The sequence below is a fragment of the Calonectris borealis genome, chromosome 10 (genome assembly GCF_964195595.1).
Source record: "Calonectris borealis chromosome 10, bCalBor7.hap1.2, whole genome shotgun sequence".
Taxonomy (NCBI): domain Eukaryota; kingdom Metazoa; phylum Chordata; class Aves; order Procellariiformes; family Procellariidae; genus Calonectris; species Calonectris borealis.
In genome coordinates, this window is record NC_134321.1 from 9,230,563 (window position 1) to 9,255,257 (window position 24,695).

Here is a 24,695-nt window from a genome sequence, read left to right on the forward strand (position 1 = left end):
TCTGGGTATAAAATCACAGATGCAAAACAAATGCCCAGAAATGCAAAAATAATGTGCTTGGGAAACTGCACCTTATAACACACACGTTTTAACAGGCTCTAGATGAGCTAGTAGGGCTCCAGTGAAAGATCCTAAAATCCCAGTGAATAATTCTCAGAAATACTCAGTGGTTGTCCCTACAGCACACAATTTCAGGAACCAGTACGGAAGGAATGAAAGCAGAAAAAGAAATACCATTGTGCCACTGAAGAAGTGAATGGTGAGTCTACATGTTGAGTAAAATGAGGATCTGGTCTCCTCACCTTTTTTGTCTGCTAAGACTCAAATTCTCAACTCAATGAGAAGAGAATATTCTCTTGCTAAAAGAAATCAGTTTCAAGCACTAGAGGTCCTGGGAGCAACCGTCCCCTTCATCGTGCCCACGACAGCTCAAGGATTAGCCAGGCCACCTTTTTCTCAAGAGCAATCAAAGATGCACAGAAGCAAACTTGAATTACAGCCATCATTGTCCCTCCTGCCCAGGAAGCCCAACTGCCAACCAGCACCAGTGAACTTCGTGGCTCCTGGTCATCCCGCAACAGTGCGCTCCTCATTGTTCTGGGATAAGAGGCAGTGCAATTTTTGCAGCTTCATTATGCTGACCTAGTTTATTTTCTACTCTACCAACTTAAAATCACATAGCCCTCTTTGCACAGCAGTGCCATTAAAAGTAGTGAATTCAGGAAACTTTAGTAGAAAGGTAATTCAGAGCTGCTGCTTGCCTGCAAGTTCCCATCCCTTTTCATTACTGAGATGGCCATCATGCTAAAAAGACGGAAGTGACCCTTTCTCTTCAACATCAATCATATTCTTTTGCCATTTGTCCAGGATCCACATGGAAAAGGAACTGAGAACAGCAAATTACCTCGGCAAATAAGGGAGTCTCATTCAGAAATGGCACAGATCATTTCCAAATATATTCAATTACAAGAAGTCTCTAATGAACACAGCATGGAAGCTCAACAGATGAAGAAAGGAAAAACTTCATCAAACAGTGACTGCTTCCTTTCACTCTCCTTTTCAAATAAAGGGAACAGAAAATGAAGCTTCCTTACAGCAAGACATCATCACAAAACTTATTTCATTGCTCTATCATGGAATGAGTTACAAAGGATCCAAACAGAGATAAATGCTTTGCCAAACCTTCACAAGCAACCTCCCTAACTCCTTATTTTGGTCCCTGGATAATAAGGCATCGATGCAATGCAAACAAGCAGAAGGCTTCGCTCTGCTTCATTGTTCTACTTATGTCACCTCTGGTCTCAAATCATCTAATCCCACTAATGCTCAAAAACGCAAAAGTGAAAATATAATTTGTTTTACCCTCAAAATGTATTGCCAAAGGGTAACTCTGTCTCTTCTGCATTTTCGAGTTCTCTGGGTTTTGTTTTGTAGTGCTTTTTCTCACACCAAAACAAAGAACTGCTGTGCAAGAAAAGCCCCCTTGGTCCAGCACGCCTGTCCCCTTGAGGGTTATCCTTTCATAACAAGTGTTCCTCTGCTGTGCACTTCAATACCATATTTCCCATACTGAAAAATCTGTCTCAAACTCATTTTCATGCCATTTGCTTTGATGGTGTTATTTAGCAAATTATTCCATATGTTGCCCATTACATTTTAAGCTAAGTATTTCTTCCTGAAGATCCAGATCACTGTTTCTTTCAAACTTGTAAATTGGACTCCGCAGTGTTTGAGGATCTGTTCTTTCCTTACTCTAAAACACTCACAGAGATAAACATTTTATTTTTCCTAAGGAAAGGTAATCACACTGAAAAGGGCACAAAAAATGCTGTGTTGCCACTTCAACAACATGTTCTGCACAACATGAAACGTTACTGTGGACCATTTGTGTTCTAGCTGCTTGTTGATTTATCCTAAATCACATGTTGACTTTTTTTATACACTCTCTGTATTTGTTAAAAAATTCTCAGAAATATGAAGGTAGACACAGGAGATTAATTTGAAGCTAGTACATGTGTGCTCTCAAGTTTGTTTATGGTTCCTCAATTTGTTGCTTTGTATTTATCAAAAAACTTTGACTGCTACATGACATACTTTCCATGTCTATATTAATTTTTAATCTCCACCTCTTTTTTAGTATCAATTATACACAAAAAAATTGATCCACTGCTGTCAAGAGTATTAATGTCAATGCTTATAATTTTACCAGAACTATTGATGAATGTTAACTACTCATGCATATTATGGAGACCAGATAAGAAACAATTGCTGTTCGTATACAAAATAACAAACATTACTGGAAAAGTAATTTGGTTTCAGTTAAAGTCTTTGTTCATGTATCTTCCTTGATTTATATGCTGATGTTATTACGAAGCAAATAAAAATTTTATGAGGTAGATGGTTAGGAATGTTGAAGACAAAAAGTATTTAAGTTTCATTAACATATCTTAATTTTAGACTCGAGTAATATTATGATCTATAATACAAGCCAATATTTATCAAAAATTAGTCCCTAACTATTGGTCACTAAGCCAGTACTTTCCAACTTCAATAATCTTCTCAGGGACAGTATTGTTACTCTTTGAGTGAATTGAACACTAAGTTTGCAATTATTTCTCTCGATCCATTAGTGAAATTGCAGGAAATGGAAGTGTTTTCCAAACAATGAGAGGTACCAACATGCTTCTTGATAATAGCTATTAGTATTTTATTTCAAAAACTTTCCTCCTTAAAAGAGCATTTTGTATCAACGCAAGATAAATATTACTAACCCCTCATTACAGTGCTTCACGATATACCATATCCTTCAAGGGCTTGCCTGGTGTGAATGCAACCGAGTTTAGCCCTTCAAATGAAGAAAATACATATTGAAGGACAGGACACTACAATTCAGAACCTTTCCAATTTCAGCTTTTGTGCACACATCACTGCAATTTTGTTCATTGTCTTACTGCAATCATGTTAATTACTTGCAAATGTTAATAGAAATGATTTTCACAAGACTATTGTCATCTATTTATTAATATTCTTTCAAATGTTCCCAGCCTCAACAATTTGGCCAATTAATTGTCAGCGAAATGGGTGTACTGAAAAACAGCTTGGTAGTTTTTTAATTGATTCTGCAAATATAATGATCAATGGACTGCTATTTCTCATCAAAGCTACTTTTCTGTGTCCCATCTAATCAGATTTTGAAATAATTCCTAAGTACCTTCTATGAGGCTAATTCCTGGTTAATTTTCACTACCAGACAAATGAGTCTTTGGGTTCTGGTTCTGGCACAAGAAGGTGGTGCAGGTTTTAATTTACTCTAAATCAAATGGAGATGGATTTGTCCATGCTAATCCTAGTCTCCTCCACTGAACCAATGCCCTTTGGTGTAAAGGACAGCATCTCCTTATAAGAAGCAATCTTTATTTTCAAGACCCTGCAGGTTGCACTTCTGAACACTTCACCAATGCTAAAGAACTCCTACTCAGAGCATTGCTATGTAACGCGAAACAAGCTTATCCCCCTTTCTTGAAGCACAGTCAAAGGAAGAAAAGAACTGCTTAAGATCACACAGGAGGTCTGTGGCAAAGCCACCCATGGAACCAAGTCCAGTCTCACTGGGCTTTTCTCCCACGACTACCTTTCCTGAAGGCCAAGACAAAGATACCTTGTTACAGCTATATTAGAGGGACTAATTGTGAAAATACTTGTCAGCATTACAGCTGGCTCTACCATTGCTAGAGCTCTACCAAGCTCATTTTCATGACACAAAAATCCATATTTAAGACAGCTGGATAGTTAACCAACAGAGAGCTGTTCTAGGATCCAGAGAGTTATATAATGCATCTACCACCGTAACATCTAGTAAAAAAACCACCACCACCTGAAATGTGTTTTAAATCATAATCAGTTTCCAATCAAAAGGAAACAGGCTCACCTCCAGTAGACAAGCACAGCAATGAGAAGAATGAGGCACACGAAGGTCAGTGCTGAGACCACAATAAGAGGGATGATCCATTCCATTTTACCAGGAGAAGGTCTCGTGGCCATGCTGGAGCTGTTCTTGTCAGCTGTGTGTTAAACACATAACAAAAACAATCACTAAACGGAAAGAGAATTACTGTATGGAACAACGTGTAAGCAAAACAAATAGCTTGTCCGTTTTACATGGTATGAGTAAACAGAGCAAAGATCTTCTAACTGCAGGGTGGGACTCCATTTGTCTTTAGTCTGAGACATGAGAGCACAGAAGTATGGTGTTTATTGCCACATATGGCTCGGATTTTACTACTGCCTGTAATTACAGTCTTATAGACAATTTTAGGACTCTATCGTGCAAGCACCTATTATCAGATGTGGAGTACCCCACTGAGTCATTTCACCACGGTAACAAAGCAAACGCTTTGCTCAGTCATCAGTGCTTGCAGATAAATGCACTCTGTTTCTCAACACTAGAGGACAGCCCTGTTTGCAAAGCTCAGTGTAATACTTTATTTCAGAAATAAATTTCTTGGTAGCTATCTTAAAATAAAAAATCCTCAACATGTTGGGTGTCATGTCACATCATTTGCGGAATTGTCACAATCTGGTGAGTTACTGCATACGAAAGCACTTTTTAGCATATGGATTGTCAAGATGGATGGATGAATGAATGGATAGGATGTGTTGTAACTGACAGAAGAAATCATTATGCCACAGCTTTTGAACAAAATTAAAGTTGGTCAATATCCTGAGATCTGGCCGAGTAACTTTGTTTCACTTTTCGCATGACACCTCGTTAAAATAACTGTATCATATATAAGATGAATATTTAAAGGTTCTGCAACTCCTGGAGCCGATGAGCACAGACACCATATCAACGTATTTCAAAAGATACCTAATTTGTGCAAATTTATGTAGACTTGACGAATAAATTGTTTTAGACAAAATTGTAAAAGAAAAATACAGAAGCGGATTATCATTCACATTTCCTAACAAACAGGCGGTAGTTGATCAATACCTGTCAACAGGACGTAATGGGAAAGGATTACTGTAAACAGCTTCAGATTTGAACAAGGATTGAAATGTACGCACTTGACTTCTACTTTTTAGCCTACGTGAGTCTTTCCTTACCAATGTGCTTCCTTGCCCTCGTTCAGCATTGTATTATCATATCTTCTGAAACTGCTGCAAATCCTACCAGAAGAACATAATTGCCTTTTCACCGTAGGCAGGCAAAACACAGATAATTGGAAGTCACCAGATGTCACATAATATGAAGTCATACTCTATTTTAATAGCATTTAGATTATACTCCTCCATAGGCAGGACTAAAATTCAACTAACATGGAAGTAAAGGTTAATTGTAAATGCTTTTGCCTGACTGCTGAAAACAGAGCAAGGCTGCAAGCTGCTGCAAGCCCAGCAAGAAATCTTTCTAGTTTTAAGAACTAGGCTGATGGAGGTAATGCCCTTTAGCAAGCAGCCTAAATGAGGTGCTAATCAGAGGGATGTTTGGGGGAAGTGAACGTGCACTGAGTATAGAAGTGATCATAAGAGAGATGAGTAGCCAGTTGTCTCCAACTTCAGTAAGAAAGGCTACCGAGGTTACCAACAGTGCCACTCTGCAGAATAGGCACACACCCTTGTACCTTGAGCACGTGGTGAGCTTTGGTCTTCACAGCATACTAATAGTATACAACATACTGTTTTTAAGACAGGTCTTTGATTTCCTTGACTAGCAAAGAAAAAGGAAAAGAACAACCCCAAAACTAGAGCAAAGGCTTATTCTCTATATTTGTCAAACTTGCAAAAATCATAAGCACTGAGGCACTGGTTTTTATCAGTGCATTTCAAATCATTTAACAGCATGAAAAAATTAAGCCCGTGAGGCAAGTGTTACTAATCAGAACGGTACAAGGGACAAAGCAAAAAGCCATGCAATGCAATAAAACTTAGTAGGAGAGCCAAACAGTCCCACCACCTTACATCCATCAGGGTGTTGCTTCATTTCTCTCCAAGGACAGTATTCTGTTTAGTTCCACCTCCACATATTTCAACACAAAAACATATGTTTCTGTTTGCATGGGACGAAAATTAAATTCCATTGTAAGCACAGCATGGGCTGGAATCCCAATGCAAACTATTAAATTCTGCAGTGTTCACGATGCTCCTCTTACTCAGTTTACTGTGGAGAACACACTTATCTGACCCTGCCAACTCCCTATACCACAGATGTGAGGATAAGAAAGTGTTCAGTATGCTGAGTGCCAGAATAGCAAATGCCATTCCCGCATGCTGATGGCTGGCCGCGAAATTCCAGTTGGGAATGCCCAAGCAGTGATATGCTTCAGGAAAAAAGAGACCGTTCCTGTGCCGGCTTTGAAGAAAAAGACTTAGGTGTTTTCCACTGCTTAAGTAAAAGTGTTGAGAGAGCTTAAACAAACCAATGCCAATAAAAATTGTACTAGAATGACAGCTGGGGCCAGAAGTACAGCAGTACAGCTGGCGTGCTGGCGCCTGTCTCCTGAGTGTCACGGCAGAAAAGCCTGAGGAAAGGCAGCACACTGGGTAACTTGGAAAAAGAGTTGAAGAAAATACACACAAAAAAAAGACAGATCTGGGCCTTTATAGCTTCCTGTTCTCCTACATAACAAAATATTATAAAATAAAAAATAGTCAGCATTTCACTCTTTTCCAAAGCAAGAATGTTGAGCCTTGGTAGTGTCAACAGCATATCCTTGTAACGGTGCCCACCATACGCTGTACTTCAGGGAAAAAAAAACCCCACGCTTAAAAAATGGACCAGGAAACTCCATTTTTGCTAAGAAATGTAAACAGTTACCAGTGGCATATGCCTTCATTGAATTAATTCAGTTTGCCTTTTACTGGCTTGGAATTCATCCCAGTAGGAAGGAATAACAATTATTACAGCATATCTGTTTCAAGAGGTCCCACATGATACAAGCCCCAGCACTGCTAAATCCACTCGCTCCTGTGTCTGGAAAAATCTGTTACTCCTGTGCACCACCATTCCAGCAGTTCCATCCAGGCCCTGGACGGATGAGGCCCTGGCACAGAGAGTATTAGAGGGCATTAGGCAGCAAGGGAGGCTTTGGCAGCGCAACTCTTGCACAAAGGTCAAGGCAAGAAAGAGGCATTTGTGAAATGTACTGTTTTTCTGTGTATTCTTGGTAATTGGTTCCTGAGAATAGAAACATGTTTATTTCCCTTAAGTAACACTGCTTGCTATAATAAGCAACCATAGCTGTAATATATAACCTATCTACCTTTATCATCCATTGCACAAGCCGCCAGGACAAAGTTCTGTTTGTTGTACCGTTACAGATACCATTAACTATGACAATACGCCTGTTCTGCAGGCCAAAATAAAACCCCGCTGCTGAACTGCCTCAGGTCACCCGGTCACTTAAAAGAAAGTCACCTGCTCATCTTTCCTTTGAGTAATGGACTTACACAAAGGTATCAATTAGTTCTGGAAAATAGTATTGGCCATATTATTAAACGATGAAAAGGCAAAACCATGTATTACCTTTGATACAAGCTCATGCCATTGTGCAGCTGTTTTCTCCCTATTTCTTTAAAAAGGCATTCCTGCAGTAGTCATACTTACAGGCTGTGCACTACTGAGCATGGCTTTTCACTGTTTTGTAAACAGGTGCCAATCATATTTAATCCTGATGTCAGATATCTGAAATTCATACTGTTTGCAAACATCAAATAATTCAATCCTTTGATTTTCAAGCCATTCTGCTGTTTGCTCCTTTAAGTTGCCATGCAAAATGGCTCAAGTGCCACATGAATATACAGCTTAATAATCCTTGCCATGTATGGAGAAAGAAAGAATTACACAGATGTTTAATTATCTTAATGAGGTTATCCCCAAAAGGCTTTTGTAACCTCAGACCTGGCAAAGACTGTTCTAAAAACCAAAATTCAGTCTCTAAAAGCATACACCAGGCTTGAAATTTAACCCTGCACATCGTGATTCCTCTACAAAGCTTGGCAGAGCTCCTCTCTACAGGAACTCGGCAGAAGTGGGTGAACGCTGAGGGATGGGAGGACCTGGCTGAAGTTCGGATCAAGGGCCAAACCCACGCCTCTGTTCTCAGTCCCAGCTCATGACTCAGGCAAAAGCCCCAACCAGACGTCTATTACTCTGCTCACAACAGCCCATTCGTTATCTCTTGTCAAATACAAAGGATCTGTTTAACTGTCCAGCAAAACAAACCAAAATTCTGTGGGATATCATCTGCTCTAGCCTGATTAAACCGAATCATGTTGGTTTTCTTTTTTTTTTCCCCTCCTCTTTTTTTTTGGTAGAGCATCGTTCTAATTGCTGTTTTTCTAATTTTCAGGTTTCAGAGTCACGGACAATGCTGAGCAGCTGCGTGTGTAACAGTTGCAGATCAAAGGTACAATTAGTCTAATGTGGGCACCAAAACAGAGAAAAGGATGATCAGGAAAATGAAAGAGGAGAATGCAAGCAAGCGTTCAGTGACAGAAGAAAATCATTAGCGTTGGCCGATACCACCAGACAAGAAGAGGCCAATGCCATTTGGAAAATAATGACATGGCCTCAGGAGAGGTGTGTGTGTATGTGCGTGTGAAATAAGCACTAAAAGAAAATGAGCCTTGCTGTACTAATTGGCCTCGCACTTTCCCTGTAATTTCTCATGTGTTCCCTGTTCTCCTCTAATCATCCACACTCATGAGTACTTCCCCATTCAGTTATCTCCTTACAACTGCTAATTTGATGCTATATAATTAATTTTACAAGTGTACATTGTTATGAAACAATTTTCTACTCTTTAAAATGATTAAACTTTCTACTCACAAAAACATTTTTGAAACCTTGACAGCTTTTTAAAAACTGCTTTCCTGGAGAAAAGATGCATCTGAAAAAGTTTCTGCCCTCTATGGGACACAGTAAGCTGCAGGGATTCTTCCTGCTCACTTTGGAAGTGGCCTTTACCCTCTTTTAACTGTCCTGATGCTCAGGAATGCTTTCAGACACTTCTGGCAATGTCCTCTTGGCTTCGCTGGTCGTTGTCTTGATTTCAGGTTTACCTTGTTATGGTAAATCTTTGAGGCCTTTTCTTATAGGAAGAGGTCTTGCTTATGTCTGGAATTGCACTGAACTCAACTCCTTGCGTGAGCTAGGTCAGGTCTGTCTGTATGAATTGCAAATTTCTGTATTACTGTGGAAAACAATTAAGCTGAAGCAACTAGTCTTAGGCTTTGTGCTAGTGTTTGACTGATGGGCCAATTCAGCAGCTGTGGGTTTTGCTGGCATGTGTCTTTGGTAACCTAGATCCAGCCTGGAGGAAAGCTCCTTCTCCTGCATTCCCAGGAGTCTTCTCACAGGGGTAGCGCTCCCAACAGGCCAGCCAGGCCTTACTCAGACACATCTAGTAAAATATTTGGTCAAATTCCGGGTGAGGTAGACCTCAGCTATCCACTGCAGAAACCTGGTGACACAAGATGCAAAGAAAAGAAGGACTTGCCTGAAGAGACTTTGAAGGACAAGGTCCTCACACCTGGTACAAAGAGATTCAGACTGAACGCCTCTGTCCCAAAGCCAATAAGAAACATCTCAATATGTTCTCAGAGTTGAAAAACGCTAGCCCTTCCCAATGTCTGGACAGGGAGGCACCAGGTTTGTGACCAAGCTAACTTCTTCCACCTGAAGGCCAAGGACAGGGAATGAACCTCTACCCCAAGGAAAATGGCCCATATGGGCCCTTCTTCATCTCTGAATAGCCATTCCCAGCCCTTTTCCTGCTGAGTGTCCTCTTCAGTACACTGAGCGGCCTGGGAGAGGCTTGTCTGGGAAGCTGAAAATATGGCACAGTTCCTTCTCCTCATCCCGGGTATGTCACCAGAGGTTTAACTGAGATTTAACTAAGGTTAATTTCGGTGAAACAGGCAACTCTTTCTCATCTTTTCCTGCAGCTAAGATGTGCTGGTTATTTCAGATGTCATTTCCTACACATGGAAGCCATCTTTGTAAGACACAGTGATCTTAGTAAGTTATCCTCCCTCCATACACAAGCATGGAAAACCTAATTTGCAGAGTCCTTTCAAGACTGATCATCTTTGCGTGCAGTCTTCAGGCAGGGTCACTTCAAGCCTCCAAGCCTGCCAGCGAGCAGAGCTCTTAAAAGAGACTGTCTGGTAGGAGGCAAAGCTTTATTGAACTGCTTTCAGTGATAGTTCTCTGCATGCTAAAAAGAGAAGGAAGTCACTACAGACTAAGGGGATACAACTCACAATAACCAGTAAGTACTACTTAGCAATATTAACAGTATTTCCCCATCTCATTGATTTTCACCTTTTTCATCTTAATTTCACCACGGAATAAAAAACAATCTAATAACAATCCTTTTGTCATGAGCTAAGAAACAAGACCAACTACCCATTTTTCCTCCAATTTATTAGTCTGAGAATAAGCCATGAGGCCCTTTCTAGGTCTTATATAAGGGACATTGTACTTGGGCCATCCAAGAAACTGATGCATGAGAAACAGGGAAGCAGCAGGCAGGAAGAACCAAAGACAACTATTTCAGAGGCAGATTTACCCAGGCAGGTTGAATTGCTGGGGTTTGAACCTAAATGGTGCTGAATGCTTACTCCCAACATTGCAAAGCATGGGAAGGACAAGTTCCCTCCTTCCTGATAAAAAGGTGATTAGGGCAAGTGGCATGTTGAAAGCTGCCTGACAGGCATCTCAGACCATATTCAGTGGGAGCACTGGACTTTGAAGAAGATTTCCACTTGAGGAGTAAGAAAAATAGCAGCGTATTTTAAAAAAATCAGCACAACCTGGTGCAGGTTTCTTGGCTTCCGTGTTGTTTATCTGTTCTCTTACAGAACAGTAATGATTCACAGCATTAGAGTCAGGTCAGCATTTCTGTAACAAATGTTATTAAAGATTGGATTTAGCTTTGTTTTTTAAATTGGTTCTGAGCTATAACTGAGTGCACAACGTCTGCATTTTTGTGTTTATAAATATAGAGAAAAATAAATATGTAAGTTTTTTTCACAGTACTCTAACTCTAGAGCAGCTTTGATGGAAAAACAAAATTACAAAACAGTCTATAGATTACCAAAATAAACAATAACAGTAAAAAAAAAAACCCAAACAAAAAATGTGCACTATCTTACAAATGCTGTGGTAATACACATAATCACTCAGATAAACTCGTTGCTGTATCTAAATCTCAGTCCTTTCTCTGCAAATAAATCCATACGCATCTACTCCATTTGTTCCTTGCAGTTATAAGATCTGTTTTCCTCACCAGTGCCTGGAGCTCCCCAAGCAGAAACATGTGCATATGCACTGGACTTTCTGCACAGCGAGTTGGGAGCACCGTGAGATACCTGTTTGCATAGGCCTGTGCAGCAAATCCTGACCACACAGGGCTTGGTGCACATGCAGATCACCTGGGCATGCTTCCAAAAGGTTTATTTGCTGCGTGCATGTGGAGTTGGTACATGCATCCAGAGTTGGCGAGTACAGGAGCATCGGTAATTCTCATCAGGACAAACATAGAAAATACGCGAACTCTGCCTGGTGTATTGGGTTTGCGTGGCAAGGTTTTGATAGCGGGGGGGCTACAGGGTGGCTTCTGTGAGAAGCTGCTAGAAGCTTCCCCTATGCCCGACAGAGCCAATGCCAGCCGGCTCCAAGACGGACCTGCCGCTGGCCAAGGCTGAGCCCATCAGTGACGGTGGTAGCGCCTCTGGGATAACCTATGTAAGAAGGGGGGAAAAAACCCAAACCTGTGTGGAAACAGCAGCGGAGAGGGGAGTGAGAATATGTGAGAGAAACAGCTCTGCAGACACCAAGGTCGGTGAAGGAGGGGGAGGGGGTGCTCCGGGCGCCAGAGCAGAGATTCCCCTGCAGCCCGTGGGGAAGACCACGGTGAGGCAGGCTGTCCCCCTGCAGCCCATGGAGGTGAACGGTGGAGCAGATATCCACCTGCAGACCATGGAGGACCCCAGGATGCCTGAAGGAGACTGTGACCCTGTGGGAAGCCCGCACTGGAGCCGGCTCCTGGTAGGACGTGTGGAGCCATGGAGAGAGGAGCCCACGCTAGAGCAGGTTTGCTGGCAGGACTTGTGACCTCCACACTGGAGAGGTCTGTTCTGAAGGACTGCACCCCGTGGAAAGGACCCACGCTGGAGCAGTTCATGGGGGACTGTCTCCCGTGGGAGGGACCCCACGCTGGATGGGGAAGAGTGTGAGGAGTTCTCCCCCTGAGGAGGAAGAAGCGGCAGAGACAACGTGTGACGAACTGACTACAACCCCCATTCCCCGTCCCCCTGCACTGCTCAGGGGGAGGAGGTAGAGAATTCGGGACTAAAGTGAAGCCTGGGAAGAAGGGAGGGGTAGGGGGAAGATGTTCTTAAGATTTGTTTTTATTTCTCATTATCCTACTCTGATTTGATTGGTAATAAATTAAACTAATTTCCCCAAGTTAAGTCTGTTTTGCCCATGATGGTAATTGGTGAATGATCTCCCTGTCCTTATCTCGACCCACGAACCTTTCGTTATATTTTCCTTCCCCTGTCCAGCTGAGGAGGGGAGTGATAGAGCGGCTTTGGTGGGCACCTGGCATCCAGCCAGGGTCAACCCACCACACCTGGCTAAGGTTTTTTTTTCCACAGGAAAAAGAAGAAGGTAACCCTAGTGCAAAAGGTGCCTTGTCCTGGAAGATCAGAACACGTAGGTTTTGTGGTGAGAAATAAACAAGCGATGATCCCGAATTTTGGAGAATATCTCAAAGCCCAAACAGGGAGAATCCTGCAGATAAACTAAATTAGCTTACAGCATATATAGCAACCTTCCCATGAAACACCAGCTCGGCACAGCAACAGCTCTTCCAAATTAATTTCACAGTTATAGTTCACTGCATTCCCCTCTTTTTTTTTTTAAAACAAAATTCTTAATGCAGCATGTTGGGGGTTAACATTTTTCCAAATTTTCTCTTTTAGTAAGCTACAAGGACCATGAATCTGTCCCAATAAAATAAAAAGATGATCCTTCCCCCTCTACTCCCCCCAATAACAATTTGTGGGTTGGGTCCTGTGACGACCTGCCCATCGGATGAAGCCAGGCACCACAAAAATGTTTTATCTACTGGAAATCAGTAAGGAATTTGGATTGTGTCATTTTCCAACAGTCTTATGCTGGTAAAAACAGTTTCCCCGGAGATCACTCACCTGGGTTAATGGTGATGAATTTGTTATCTGAGGGGTATTCCTCAAGAAACCTGTCTTCCTTTGGAGGAGGTTTTCTTGTTGTCTCTGGTCTTCTTGGGATCTTCCCCAGGTAAAGTTCGTTGGTGAACGCTGGCGGCACTTGGGTGGAAGGGAGCGGCTGGGGCTGAGTGCCTGCTTCGGCAAAGCTCTCCTCCGTGGGACCTCCAGCCGTGGGGGCAACGTTTTGGTTTGGCTCTTCACCAGATATGGTTTTATTTCCTTCCTCCTCGGCAGTCCGATTGGGGGAAGCCGTGGCCAGGTTGGGCTCCGTGCTATTGCGCGCCTCTGTGGCCACCGTCGCCCTGGTTTTCTCCTTCTTCTCGGCATCCTTTTCTTCCTCTTCCTCATGCTCCCGCTCCCCATCCTCGCTTTCACTCTTTTCATCCTTCTCCCCCTCCTCGGTTCCCTCGCTGTCCTTCGTCAGCGCCGAGTCCCGCTCTGGCCCCGGGGAGGCGGCAGCGGCAGCCTCGGTGGCAGCCACCACCGGCCGTCCTGCCTGCTTGCTGGGGGCGGCCGCCGCGGGGAGCCGCGTGGGCCACACACTGCTAGGGAAGGAGGAGATGCCACCACCGCTGAAGCCCAGCCCTGCCAGCAAGGTGCTGGTCACCACTGAGGCCACGGTGGCCTGGCTGCCGCTGGAGGAAGGCCCCATCCCTGTAGCCATGGAGACGAAGGAGAAGGGGAGCCCCGAGGAGGTCCAGGTGGAGGAGCCAGAGCTGATGGGAGCCATGTCAGCTGAGGAGGCAGGAGATGCTGTGGGCTTGAGGAGGTCACCGGCAGCAGAGGGGAAGAAAACACAGCAGAGAGCATCAGCAGAGGGTCATTTTTCTTTTGCTTTTCCCTCCCTCTCCATATACATGCCATTCTGGTTGCTATTCTTTTAAAATGAGAGACTTACACCAGCTGGATGCAGGGCCAAGCCACGAACGGGACGTGCCACAGAGCTACACGGCAAACCACGAAGGGAGGAAACCTCCCTGCATTCACCACTTCCAAACAATCATTATCATCAAAAACCTCTTTATCCTTATCTTTATTTTACGGCGGGACCTTCTCCACCCACGTCACCGGTGACTTGTGAGTAACGTTTCCTCTCACAAGTGAGGAGGATGTAAAGGAGTTTAATGAATTTAGCTGCATTACTCACAGTGCTTTAATCCTCAGAATACAGAAGTTTAAAAATACAGCGTTACATAAGGGCTGTCCCAAAATAAGGGCTGTGCTGCCAACGTGGCTGGTGGGTCTGCTCTGACAGGGAACTCTGGCTCTTCCCACACACATTGTGAGGGCCTCAAGTGGTACTATTTTTATCTCCTTTATTTACCCATCAGCATTATTCTCCTAAGGACTGGTGCTACAGTGAGGCACCGCTCTCGTTAGAAAAGACCTGCAGCATGGCCAGCTGGGCACTCGTGAAGGACTTGGAGAACATCAGGAGCCCTTTGGCAAGTCATCACAACCTCCACCAGGACCACCAGGCTGTGGCACCCATGTACAGACTTAGCTTTCCCCATCCACAGGGCTCTCCCTGGCCACCACCAGTGAATGAACCATGGACTCTGCATCCTCTGCACCCTGCCGCTGTTATTCTAGTGTTAACCCAGTGCATGCATGCTCGCACGTGGGTCTCTGTGCACACACGTGTATGCTCTACCGGAAATAAAAAGCCTTGGTATATACTTAAAGAACTAGACAAGTCATTCCCCTTCCTGAATTACATGTGGAAAAAGGCACTGAAGTGAGTTGACTAAGGACAACGGGTAATTCTGTGGAAGAGCTGGGGTCAGCAGTTCTGCCCGGATAACCTGACCACGCTCCCTCTCTGACTTACTGAAAAATGTCTCACATTACTGGATTCATAAGCAAGAGGAGCATTAGCTTTAAAGGTACGCACCAGACAAGGACAAACAAGGGTTAAATAGGTGCTACTGAACGTTGAACAAAACTGTAAAATGGTTTTTTTTTGGAATGGAAATTTATAATTTAACAGTATTTCTGCATCTCTCTGCAATTCCCGGTTTCAGTCAGGCCGTGTAGTTGAAACACTGCAGCAAACCAAGAAAGGCTGCTTTCTCACGTTATTTTTGACCAGCTGCAATCACAGAGAACCTGAGATCTCAGAAGAAAACCTGTGCTTTCGGGATTTCAAGCCAAAACTTTAAATAAGCATCTAAACTTTCAGATTCTTATCAGTGTGAATCCCTAAGGCACTGTGAGATTTGCTTTTCACTGGCATGTACAGTCTCAAAGCTGGACTGAGTATTAAAATTTGACAGCAGATTTTATATGTCTAGATTACCTCTATACATCATTAAACAAACATTAATCATTCAAATTCAAGCTTTGTATGTGTTATTTGCTTACTAGGGAGTATATCAAACTGGAACAGAATAAAACCAGAAGCAATGTACTTAGAGGAAATTCAATAGTATGGATTCAGTCCATAAATTTGACTGAACAATTCAGTATACCGAATGCCAAGAAATTTAGGTTATGGATAGTTTATTTTAAATAACCTAAGAGGGTGCTTTAAAAACTGAAACAGTGTATTCCAGTTTTACTGTAAATGTATTAACATTTCTGATTCTGGAATACAAAAGTCAGCTTCAGTGACTCGTTACAGTCTCACCTGAATTAAAATTAAAACAAAGAGCTTGTTAAGGTTTTATTCGCACAATAGCAGGTATCCTTAAAGCACTGGAGGAGCAAAGATGTTGTGCATGAAGCCTTATTCCCGTTGTATATACTTCTGGTCATACAGTTAATAAAAGAAAACAAATTTATTTCCACAGTCCTCATTAAGATTACAAATCCCCTCTAAATGGGTTGAATACATATTTGGGAAGATTTTTTAAAACTTGATTCTCCAGCCGTCAAAGCCTCTCGGAGCATGAAGCTCAAAAACCAAAACCCATCCAATATTTTCGGTATGTCAGAAAGCCTTTTGTGGTGGGTTTGAACGACCCCCTCCCCAGGAAAGCCGGGTTCTGCCGCAGATCTACAACATCGTGCTGCCACCTGGTGGGAATGCCGCCCCAAATTACCGCTGCCCAGCCGCGCTCCGCAGCGATTGATGGCCACGACTTACCACTCCTGTTTTCACAATTCTGGTCCCCTCGAAAATTCGAGTCGTGTTAGCTAAGAAACAAAGAACGACAGCGTGTCAGCAGACTGGGAAGGGAGGCACTGCTAAAATTGCTAAACAATTGCTGAACTCTGCTACTACGAACTATGTATGCAGGTCTCAGATCGGAGTAAGAGCAATTCAGCTCATTTGGTATTACTCACCTTACTTTGTAATTGTGTCTAAAAACAGACTGGTTTGTCTTTAATTACTCAGGCCTGGTTTAAGTGCACTGTCAGAAAACACATGCTCTCCTTCAAACCCAAGTTGGATGAAATACCCTGACTTACACAGGAAGCAAGAGCAGCTCATGGTAATAGTTTTTTCTGCCCTTATGATAATATTATCATTATTTATTGCTATTTATCTCAGCTACAACTATAATCAGCCTCTGAAGAATGTTTTGAAAGCTCAAGTGGATTCTTTTTCTAGGTTAGATCTCGGGTACAGCCAAAGATTAGAAGAACAGCTCCTTTTTGGTTTTGGGAAGACATGGAAGGAAACGCAACATCTACTCCCATTGCAGATGTGTGTATCACTTCCACTGTTTTGAACACTGGGCTAGAGTACCCAAAGAGTATTTGCAAAACTGTCAATAATGATTTACTCTTAACTGTTATTAAATAGGTATCATGGTCAAATTTCAAAGAATTTTTCCATTTTATTATCTGCCGAAAGAGGCCATAATCCGTAACATACAAGTTTCTGAATTCTGCCTGGCACTTAAAAGTGAAGTCCAAACCACTATGCTGAGATACTAAGAAACTGAGCGCTACATATGAGATATTGCTTGGGTAGGACATTTCTTGTCCGATCCCTGCTCTCCCTGGAATACTGCTAACATTGTGGCATGACACCGGAACAGAACTAAATTGTGTCCACAGCTTGATATCCTTCAGATGCTAAGTGCTAACAGAGTAGGACTAAAACCTCCACGTTTTCCAAAAATCACGTTTAAAAATGCCTCTCTTATTTTGTTCCATACACAGCACCAGACCCAAGTGACTTAACTCTTTGCTTCACCTTAAGGATTTAAATTTTTAACTCTCTGCTTGTTTTGTTTTTCAATTACCCATTCCGAGGTTTATATATCTGTAAACTGGAGTGGGAGGGAGTGCTCTTGGCAGAGGTGAATTTTGCCCTACTTAATAAAAAAAAAGTAGTAATAAATTCCTAGGAAGGAGCAAAACTTCAGCACTTAAAAACCTCAAAAATCATCAAGTTTTTCTACCAAATCTCAGCTTTACCAGATTTCTCCAATAAACTTAAAAGGAAATCCATAACAAAGGACAGCTTAGCATCCAGCTCTTTAGCTTTCATTTAAATATATGTTTTGGAAATCACTGAGGTTGTGTGCATGGTAAAACCTGAACATCTCCACATGTGGTTGTCAAGGTAGGACTGATCTCCTTTCCTCTTTACATAAAACAGACACCAATCAGACTCACATTCTGCTATAGCTGTGCCTCTGATGCACAAGCAGTCTCCAATGACTTTGTTTTAGAAAACTAGTACCAAGAAAAGCTCTGAATTCTCCTAAAACCTGACAAATCCTGCCAGCAGAGAGGTGTAGGCAAATCCCCAACACTAGAAATAGGACTCTGATAAAGTCACTGGCCTCAATTTGAAATTAGCATTGTCTACATGCATTCAAGCATCTTCTGAAATCATTCCACACCATATTGCACTCTGCAAAGAAAATGTTAAACACACAAAGAGTCATAAGGTAAAAATATGCATGTGGTTTTTTTACCTTGAAAGAGCATAGTCTGGCTAAAGTCACTACGCATTTCATTTCGGCAAACTGCTTGAACTCTGAACAGATAAAGGATGTCAGGTGAGACATGGCTAATGATGGCCTTCTGTTTAAAAAAAATAGATATTATTCAGTTTTTTACCCCCACAGTACCGTCCACGATCAGTTTGAAATATATAAAGCATTACGCTAACACAGGACATTTCTGCCATATAAGACAAACTTATTTCTAAACAGAAATATTCGCTAGTCCCCTGGAAGAGGGCAAGGCCAAGGTCAAAGGACTTCCCTGGGATAAAAGTGATGCACCCAGACTCTGCTGACTCTGCCCACAAGAAAGAAATGAACACATCCCACATCTACTCTTATGACAGTCTTCATGCCTGAAAGTCTCTCGTCTCCTCAGAAAAACCTAAACACCCAATCATTCGGCCTTACAGGAATTAAAATGAGATCTTTATAGGTGGAGATTCCAGTCCCAAACTGAGATAAGCCCAGAAAAGTCACTGTATGCTCAAACTGACTGTTTATTTTGCCACAAACTGGCTATGGCAATTTGATGCCGGTGGCCTGTGTAATATGATGGCTCGACACCCTGGGCTGGGATATCCCTGCGTACTTTTACACCTGAGACACTGCCTTGCTGCCTCCCAGCTACTTTTTTGTGTTGCCTTAGTCCGTGATCACATCAGTTCATGTCTTGCAGCAGACAGCAGCAGTAGCTGTGTGGGTCACTTGAAATACCAGTGATCTCTTTAGCAAAACACTGTCTAGCTCTGTTTCAAGACAGGACAGCCCAGCTGCCTCTGCTAGAGCACTGAAAGCAAATTGCACTTCCCTCTGAAAAAGAGTTTCCTTCCTCTTTTGCCCCTAAAATAGACTAAGCTGTCATTGCTTTCTTAACCTCCAAGCTCTGCTGCACAGCACAGGGTCTCATTGCAATTTATTTCCAAGCTATCACTCCATCACACCTCCTGCACTTTTAATTATTTCTTTTACATAAAACAGGATGCTGTCACTGTGCCCACCTCATTTTTGCTGACTAAGGCTCTCCTCCTTATACCTGATTAAAAAAAATCTCCCTTAAGAGCGTGAAGTTATGACAAGAGAGAGGTTACAATACATCATAACCTTGGGTGCCTTTCAATAGATTCCTTTCTGATTTTGTGAGGCACATCGTTCCCTAATGTGACCCAGATAACAATGTCTAGTGGGGAAATTGAAAATATAAATGGAAATGAAGTAAAAGAATCTTCATCTAAGGGAATAAGAGAAGTATTATTGTATAACTGATTGAATGGGCCCAGAGGACTGTGTATTTGAAAAAAAACTACGATAACAGTCATTAGGAATAACACTCTGTGCTCCTGCATTTTTCATGTGCATATACAATTACTGATTTCATTATTCTAGAGGCTTTCTTTGATTAACAATAAACGGAGGCCTTTCAAACCTGAATATGTCACTTTGATTTTATATGCAGAGAATGTTAAAGACTGGTACAATACTTGCTTCCACTTAGACAAGAATGACAAGCAGATCAAATCCTAAATGGAGGAGATAGTGTTTCTGTCTGCGCTGGAACTGTCTTGCTCTTCCCTCTTTTTCTGCCACTGCCAGGCGTAGGCAATGCTTGTACAGGGCCACTCCGCAATAATCTTCTAGTCCTGACCATGCAACTCCTACTGCTGGCAGCACTTACTGCCAGAAACTGCTCCAAAGACTGCAAGGGGCTACGCACAGCGAAAAGCCTGAGCCCAGGAATAGATTTTGGGGGATCGGACTTTTAATGTGAAAATCTGTGAGCTGAACACAAGCCAAAAGGTATTCAGAGCCTAACTATTTCCCGAGCCAGCTGCTTCTCAGCAACAGTATATGAAAAAGTGTCTGCAGATTTAGTCATTTATGCACTCACATAAACTATAAAGTCACACTCCAGTGTTTTGGGTAGTCTGTTAGGCAATGTTCAACTAATGCTAAACATTTTAATAGCAATTCATTGCGAGTCAAACACTAGCTTGTCTATAAGGTAATAACTGCCTTCCTCCTCTACTTCCTTCTACTGAGAAAACGACAATATAAGGATAGCTTGATACATATGTCTGGGGTTGATGCTGTGGTTTTACCAGGTCCTTGTCACTGTCCTTGGTGAAAGTCTTCTCCTTTTCATCTTCATTTTTAGTCCAGCTATATGAGATCATGTAGTTCATGATCGGAGGGTGGTAGATGGTTTCTGGTTGGTTCCAGGTTACAAGTAACGCTGTCCTGTTCACAGGCTGCACTTTCATGTTGACCGGGGGAGTGCTGCAAGCTAAAAAACAGAAGGAAAAAATATGAAGCTCTCCTAAATAACCAAGAGAAAACAAACAGGAAGAACTGTGCCTCACTCTAAGAGCCAGGTTTTTTCTTTAATGCCCTTGCCTACAGTAACAGCTTAGACTGCAATCCACTGAGACCGAAGGGATTTAATACCACCTGCAGCTGCTTTCTGCTCTCCAGAGTAAAGGGAGCGAGAGAATCCGTTCTCTGCAGGCAGGTTGCTTAATTCTCAACTTATTTTCAGTCCTGACATTTGCATGTACACTTTAACTTAGTCACTTAAGAGAACTGGAACATTAAGAAGTCCAATCAACCTGAGCCCCAGCTTCCCTGGCCCACAGTCTCCTGCCGTGTGAAGGGGGTAAATACTCCAGTGTGCTCTGCAGGCCTTGGAAATAGTTGGAACCTCTGAAAATGTGACACTATTGGGTCAGTGAGTATTCTCCTCTTAACCTAGCACATTTTTGCACATAAGCAGAAGTTACTTTATACTCCTCTTTCTATATATTTTCCTTCATAGATTCTCAACTGTTTGTCAGTAATGTATCACCAGCACAGGGAAGAGTGGCACTTGATGGCCCTTGGCCATCTCCTTCTCATAGCAGGCAGGGGAACCCTCCAGCCAGCCTCCGAAAGCTGTGCCTTCCTAACGCTGCCTGCAGCGGGGAGGCACAAGTGACTTCTCACTCAAGCTTAAGTCGGTGGGGACGTCAGCATAGGAACAGCTTAACCAGCAGGTAAAAACAGTCTTCTGCTTACTGCAGACACCAAAACCCAAACTTCTCCAGGGAAGACCAAACCCAGGCGCAAACCCAGCCCGTACACTTCAGGAGGAGTGGGGTGTGCACAGCCCACTCGCAGCTGCTGAAGACACTTTTCAAGCCATTGTAAAGGTCAGGGTACTAATGAAGAACACTAGATGGCACTCATATGCTATCGAAAAAGTACATCATCTGCTTCCCAATTATAGAGAGTTTAGATTTTTTCCAAACTTTAAAAATCATGCTTAAAATACACAATTCAGGACAGATTCTCACATTCTCTTTCCCAATATAAACTCTGAACCAAGAAAAATCACTTGCAATGATACCTAAACACATGTGCTGTGGCAAAGGAGCTGGTCTCTTCTGCCAGGGAAAGTCAAAGTGTCACCCAACCCATCACGCTGACACTGTTTGCAGAATTATTTTTCCCAGTACGACGTTTCCATTTAAAGCCACCACATTCAGCTTGTTTGCGCTCTGCAGGTATGTGACTGCGTATATATTTGGCCATTATTTCACTTCTAAAGAGTCTTGGCAGCACTGAAGGGGACAAATGTCTATTCCTATGCCTGGACTTGCAGGTTGGTCATGTAGCTCTGCAGTTACATTACTGAAATAGCTACAGTTCCTAAATAAAAATGATTAAATGCTCTAAACACCAATATTACCAGTACAATAGAAAAATACCTGTCAAATGCATTTGTGCAGTTATAACTCATATTTTGTAGCTAGCCTGAACAAGAGAACACATATTGCAGAAATACGCTTGGGCAGCAAAGATCTTTGGTGTTTGCTCCTGCCATGAGTGGTGACAATTTTGGAGTTTTGCAGTAGATCCTTCTGCTCAACCCAGAGCAGAGTTTGCTCAATCCAGCAAAGCAAACAAACCCTGCAGTACCTCAAATCGTTGACAAAACGAATATGAGTTTCTATTTACACTGAGTTGAAGGGACCAAAACTGCATTCTGCTGGCAATGCCACAAAGCCAACACCTTGGTCTGCCGCTTGCAGACCCCTTCCCTCCTGGTCTCTGCAGGGAGCCCGCAGAGCCAGGGTGCTGCAGAGCACGGCACGAAGGTGGTCAGGACCCGGCTGAGAGGGCACAGCTGAAAGTAGTCGCTGTTGTCGCTATTTACAGAGCTTCATGATCCTTGGTATGCCTCTCCATGCTCACCTCTTTCCGCTGAGATAGTCAGATCAGTTCTCACTGACATCACTGTTTATTGATAACTGCACCAATAAATCACAACTGCCCCCTTTGAAGCCCTTTGTCATCACAGAATTACGCTTCAAAATGCCTTTACCACTCCACCTAATCAATTTCTATCAGAGATAGGAGCCCAGGGTGAAGGACTACCCAGACCTAAAAAAGTCTTATCCAGTCCTCCTCCTCCAGGAGGACATGCAGAGATTTATGTATTTAAAGTAATCATGCATCAAATTGTTTTAAAAATAATTCAACCAGGTAACCTTCACAAGAGACAGAGAGATCTACCTTAATTGCAAAACCCCTCTGAACCATGGCTAGCCAGCTGTTTTTCAGACAAGGACCCCAAGCCACCCTAGGGAGGGGACCCATCACATCCTCTATTCCACACCACTCTTTGCAGCCAGCTTTGATGCCATTCAGAATAGCTCATGCCAATCAGAGGAAAGAAGTGGGTATCTCCCAAGGGTAAATAGGAGACTCGCAGCTCGAAGTTAGGAGACCCTCCCTGACCCTGCACCCTGATCCAAGAAGGTCATGAGCACTTTTAAGCAGCTGAGTGACTCCAATGACTTCACCGAGACAAGTTTTGACGAGGACAAACCTCATTCACAGCCAGCTAAAAGGAAACTGAATTTACAATACTGCTATTTCACAGTAAATATTACAAAATTTTCATGACTTACTATGACTTTGTTCCAATTACTCCAAGGCACATAGCAGTACCTGATGTAATTAAGTAATAACCAACCTTTTCTGTTCAGCCACTTTTTTTTTTTTAACAGCTTATAAATGGGCAAAAAAGAAATCTTTTTTATAAAATGAAACATATGGTTTTATTAATTTAACCAAACCTGCTCAGGACACAATGGAATAAAAAAACATTTGATCCAATAATTCAATTTGATGATTTAATTAAAGTGATACATAATAATATAGCAAATGTCTGAAAGGCAAGGAAAAAAGTGCAATGATTTGACCATCTATAAAACAACTGGCATTTTCCAGAGATCTCATTTTCCTTTCAATATTCTGTGTGCCTTGGATTTTCGAAAGAAGATTAAAAGAATTGCAGGCTCCTTGCTTTTTTTTTTTTTTTTTTAAGATGCTAAAGAACCTTTACTGATTTTGCAAAATGTGCAGCTGAAGGACAAACAGAAATGCAGAAAGAGGTTGGGACAGGGAGGGAGAAGTTTGCATATTCCTCTGAACTGAGTCAGGACACACTAAAGAGAAACACAAGATTTTCTTTCTTTGTTTTTTTTTTTTTTAAACCAGGCTAAAAAACCCTTTTTAAACCAAGCAAAAAAACCCTGTGAATTCATGACTGCTTGAGAAAAAAAAAGAACCGAAACCAACAACCAGCATCATTTCACATTGAAAGAGCACCTCAGCTATTTTGAGAAAAAATATTACTAATGCTCTCTTGTAAATTCGGATCTTAAGGATAATAAAAATATTGAGGGAGCTTTCAGGATGTCTTTCTGTGGTGTAGTGCAATACTGAGCAGATGCCTGAACTGCCCCACATAGGTCTAGCAGGACACCAAAGCCACTATGTCCTGGCTAGCAGACCGCCTGTGCCAGGACTCCTGCAGGCAGAAAAGCCTCGCCAGGGCCACAAGGCTACATCTCGGAGGCACTTAGCAGGCAAGCACGTTTGCAGTACCCTGGGCATGCCTCGGACCTCTTGGAGTGAAAAAAAAAACCCTCATCCTCCTGTTGGGGATGACCTGAACTGGGAACCTGGCAAACAAGCTGGCTCCCGCCTTATGGAAAAGTCCTGCCGAAGAGGGAGGGTTGCGCGGGTGCATCTGGAGGAAGCCCTCTGACCTGACACTGGGCAGCCTCAGCTGGCGTTTCCAGCTGTTGGCCATGTGCGGGGCTGCCTGGGAGCTTAACACAATCTTTTCTCTGCAGATCAGCCCGCTGGGGAAGGCAGGGGGCAAGCCAGCATCTTGGCTAGCCTTGTCTTCCAGGGCTCACTCAAGCCTGGAGAAAACCTGTTTGCCACTCGCAGACAAATGTAGCATGCTAATACAGTCCTAAGCACTGGCCAGGCCAGCCATACAGCGGAGAATTATTTTCTTCATGTTAAAAACATTCCAATGGGCTGGAACAAACAAAATTAATTTAACAACTCCACATTCATCTCTCCCATAATTTGATTTGTATGTTGTATTTGGCGACGTAACCTCCACGAGGCTTTCCTAACTGAAGCCTGATAAAGCTTAATCCAAAAGCTCCTGGCAGCTCCATCTCAGAGAGC

At 42.6% G+C, this 24,695-nt stretch overlaps 1 protein-coding gene across 1 annotated transcript in view; it reads right to left on the bottom strand.

Moving 5' to 3' along the window:
- Positions 1–24,695, bottom strand: part of PTPRG (protein tyrosine phosphatase receptor type G) — a 415,889-nt gene that overhangs the window by 67,590 nt on the left and 323,604 nt on the right. The window contains exons 9-13 of the mRNA XM_075158716.1: positions 20,264–20,448; positions 18,135–18,243; positions 16,346–16,395; positions 13,219–14,017; positions 3,929–4,061 (exon numbers count right to left, since the gene is read on the bottom strand). Of these exons, the coding sequence (XP_075014817.1) occupies positions 3,929–4,061; positions 13,219–14,017; positions 16,346–16,395; positions 18,135–18,243; positions 20,264–20,448 (1,276 nt within the window). The remainder of the gene's footprint in view (positions 1–3,928; positions 4,062–13,218; positions 14,018–16,345; positions 16,396–18,134; positions 18,244–20,263; positions 20,449–24,695) is intronic.